General features: G+C 36.2%; 1 protein-coding gene and 1 non-coding gene across 2 annotated transcripts; both read right to left on the minus strand.

The window, feature by feature from the left end:
- Positions 1 to 206: 206 nt before the first annotated feature.
- On the minus strand, positions 207 to 3,971 carry LOC113300417 (mitochondrial uncoupling protein 3-like). Its single transcript, XM_026549648.1, has 2 exons — positions 3,383 to 3,971; positions 207 to 847 (listed from the first exon to the last, which is right to left on the minus strand). The coding sequence occupies exons 1-2, from the start codon at positions 3,755 to 3,757 to the stop codon at positions 302 to 304; spliced, it is 921 nt and encodes a 306-aa protein (XP_026405433.1). The 5' UTR covers positions 3,758 to 3,971; the 3' UTR covers positions 207 to 301.
- LOC113300669 lies at positions 1,633 to 1,757 on the minus strand. Its single transcript, XR_003335876.1, has one exon. It is a non-coding gene; the product is annotated as a small nucleolar RNA SNORD14 (small nucleolar RNA).
- Positions 3,972 to 4,243: the final 272 nt, after the last annotated feature.

A 4,243-nucleotide genomic window follows, 5' to 3' on the forward strand; every position in this document is an offset into this window, starting at 1 on the left:
GCCTGGGTCCGGCTTTCGCGTATCAAAAAAAGAAAAAGAAAAAAAAAATCGAAATTAGTAGGCCAAATCCCATGAAAGAAGAAACAAGTCAGGCTTTCCTTTTAGTATGCTAGCTCAAACCGGATTTGTCTGAAGATTTTGCCCTTTACTTAATAACCATGGCCAAATCCATTAGCATCCTATTTTTATTAGCAGCATACCAGAGGTTGAACCAAAGAAAAATTCATTATGATTTAAGACGCTATAACAAGAAGAGTAAAGTCCTTTGATATTTATATGGAACAACAATAGAAAAATTTCATCAGAAGGAAGAGAGACCAGCTATATTTCTAAGCCTTTCATAAGAAACCCAGAATACAAACTGCCAAGGACCAAGCCTTGCCCATGTTGGGAAGAACCCTTTCCACAATGCCATAACACCTTCAACTCTCACAGTCTTCACCAGACAATCACAAGAATTCTTGTACATGGTTTTATTAGCTTCATTCCCCGCAGCTTGATTCATCATTCTTGTTTTCACAACATCAGCTGGACAACTCAATGCAGTCGCTGCTAGACCGGACATTGTCGACGCTAAGGTGTGAGCATATATGTTATCATCACAAACCTGTTTTCCAATAACAAAACGTTTTGCATGATCATAACATGCTAATTCCCCCATATTTACCAAAAATGCTCTCTGCACATTAGGGACAACCCCTCTCCAAAGGCCAATGACTCCTTCTGCTTTAACAATCTTGCTTAAAGCATCAAAAATTCCAGTGTATCTAGGTTGGAGACCTTGCATCATCAGGCGCCCATCCGCTTGCATCCTTACTTTCACGAGATCGGCTGGGCTTGCCAAAACCTGATTCACAGAGGTATTTAGGCACAAAAATCGAAAATGCAACACAATGTGAGCTTCCTATACAAATGTAGAATGCAGAAGAAAAGATTTTACAAGAGTGTCAAGACTCAAGAACCTCTACCTACCAAAGCCAATAACTATCAGGCTTTAAGTAGATCATAAACGAGCGCCGCAATTTTATTGCCCATGGCTTTCAGAGGCTGCCTAGTGCCTAAATAAAAACATACAAGCTGAGTAGCATAATCACATTTCATAAATGCACAAGGAAGTAGGAAACGAAGAAGAAGCCTGTCCCTGGCAGATTAGCCAAACTGTGGATGCTGTTTTTAGTACAGATGAAAAAAAACCCTAAGGACTTATAGAAGGTGAGAATACTAAAGAATGTGATTTTGCATAACAGATCTATAATAGCTGCAATTTAACACTAAAAAAAGCAGAAGAAGGGATGCAAACATTCAATGTTAAATCACAAAAAGATAAAGTACAATGGCATCATGTTTCGTTGGGTAATTATAAAGGCAGGGTGCAGCGATTTCCAACAAAACAAACACAGTTTCAGGTTTGAAATATTCTGATGTTTCAGGTAGAATATCTAATTAAGTAATTATACTTGCATATTATCACTAAAACGTATCTATTGTATGTTTTTTTCTTCTGTTGTTCTATGAAGATCCATTAGAAAAAAAATCAAGAGTGTTTAACACTTTAACTCCAACGTGTTTGAGAAAGACGAAGCCAGTAATATGCAAGGTTTGTGATGTTGTTTAAAGATTTGCAGAAATTGGAGTCTCAGACATCCAAGGAAGGAATAAAGCAGCATAAGCTCTCAAGCCCAGCGAAAGGTGAAAGCTCTTAGGCAGCAACAGCGAATGTTCTTGAGAAAAAAGCCTTTGGATTATCATCATGGACTATATAAACGGTTTCTATAACAACATTAATGTCTAAACATTCAAATAATGTTAATGCATTACCTTATAAGATTAGCATGACTTGCACAAAATGGTTTGATCTATCTATTGTTGTAACTAGTCAGAAATCTCATGTGGAAAGCGCAGCTCATTGCACCTCGAAAGATGTTCATCATCCTATTGTCTACAACAATAATATGATAGTCTTGTGTACCTTAGATGAATTTGAATAATTTTAGGGACCCATTCATTCCTGAGGCACAAAAATCAAGCCAAAGGAAGAGATGTTTAGTCCTAAAACAAAATCAAAGTTTTGACTACACCCAGTGATGAAGAAATCAAACATTGATTTTATCGCATTGTAAACTTGCAAGTACTGATTCTAGCCTAATTTGATCCACCTAATTTAACTAAAATTTCAACAATTTCCTAAAAAGTTTAACCAATCATTTCATAATAGATCAAAAAAAAAAAAAAAACAGACATTGAATTGAATTGAATTTTTCTTGAGCGCTGACATTAGAAAGCCCATCAAGGAAAGTTTTTAAAGAAAGAAAGGAAAAAATCATTTCCTCCAGAAGAATTTCTAAGATGTTCACAAAAACTGAAATGCAATAGAATGTGAGCTTATTAAAGGTAAAAATAATAACAAACATGATTTGTAGGAATTAACAATAGCGACAATTTATAACACTAGAAGCAGAAAAAGGGATGCCGCAATCTTCCTGGCCTACGACGCAATATCACAAGTAACGGAAGCAGGAACAAACGAAATTCAGTATGTTATATAAAGACATGATGTGTGGATAAATGTTCTCACTAACCAACACAAACTATCAAATACAGAAACTACCCAAACTACCTATATTCCTTGTAGGATGGAGGTATCAAATACCCTTAGCGTTTTCGACACTCTCAGGATCGTGTATGGTTGAGCGAATGCGTATTGCATATCTAGTAAAAGCCTTCTAAGTAGAACTGCACGAATTGTGTTTGGTATAAATCAACCTCCTGAAAACACACGTTTTCTAATGCAATAAGATTATCATGACTGGCAAAATGAATGTTGGTTCTCCCTATTTGTATGAATTCTTCCCTCTCTTACTGTTCAAAAATTCTTCTGATTTCACCATGAGTACTACTTATCACTATTATACTTATTTGACACTTTATTAGAGGAAAGCGCAAAAGACATAAAAGGATTAGAACCTAATCACAGCTATTATATCCTACTTGTCCATTTTATTTTCTCTTTTAGTGTCTTTTAAAGGATTAGAACCTAATCACAGCTATTTATGAATAATCAGTAGTGAAGCTTTTAATGATTATGCTTCGTTCAAATAGAAGAGCTGTGCCATTCAACTTTGTGCCAATATCAATTGTTAGTCAATGTAAATTTCAGATTCTCAAGAACCTTGTCAAATTTTCAGTTTGTCAACATCCACTACTTAGAACTATAGAGCTCAGCTAAAAGTAAGCTCAATCAATGGAATTCCTGGAGAGAGGTTCAACCAGTGTGGAAATGGTAGGTATTAAATGATTCTAACCTAATTTGATCCACCCAGAATTCAAATTTCAATAATTTCTTAAAATTTCAAAAAAAGATAGACATTGAATTGAATTTTACCTGAGAAACGACACCAGAAATCCCACCAAGGAAAGCTTTTTTAGGTAAAGAAAGAGGAGAAGAATCATTTCCTCCAAACGTATTTCTAAGATGTTCATAACCAACAATCCGAATTGGAGTATAAAAAATATGACGGCAAACAGAAGCAGATAACCCTCTGTACATACCCGTTAAACCTTCATTTCTTACAATCTCAGATGCAATTTTGAATGCAGTTATTGAAGAAGAACGATCTGTTTTTCCACCACCATGAGAATATAATTGGAGTCTTGTTTTTGTTATGTCTAATGGGAATGTTGAGGTTTCTGCAATCACAGCAGATATTGAAGTTAAGAATAGCTTTTTCTTGTTCTTTTCTTCTTCATCTCCTTTCATGGCGGATTTGCAGAGAAATGAAAGTCATTCACCAACAGTCACGCTTTTCAATAAAGTCATCCCCTATAATACAGACCGCAACTATTCGCGACTTATTAGTTTAGCTGTGGGACCCTTCTACCGGTAAAGTGTTCCTGCGTCCTAGCCGGATGTTGCCTCAGGTGCTGCTGCTATTTCCAAGAAATCAAGGTGTTCAAATCAACCCTAAACTCGCCGGCGTGTCTCTTTAGGTGTGCACCAGTCGTGTCTCGAGAGAAATGTGCACCGGTTGTGTATCCGAAAACAAAAAGAAAGAACAACTAATACAGCAGACAAATGGAAAACTAGGTCGTCCATTAGTATTGTCACTTAATGTTTGGATATCACGACATAAGTCATTCCGAGAAGTTAGAAGCAAAAAATAATTTGCTTTAATAGTATATTTGGATATAGAAGCACGAAGAGCAGCGCTGTTCCACGCAGCGCCTTAATAAACAAGCAGCTTAT

This window comes from Papaver somniferum, chromosome 7 (genome assembly GCF_003573695.1).
Source record: "Papaver somniferum cultivar HN1 chromosome 7, ASM357369v1, whole genome shotgun sequence".
NCBI classification, from domain to species: domain Eukaryota; kingdom Viridiplantae; phylum Streptophyta; class Magnoliopsida; order Ranunculales; family Papaveraceae; genus Papaver; species Papaver somniferum.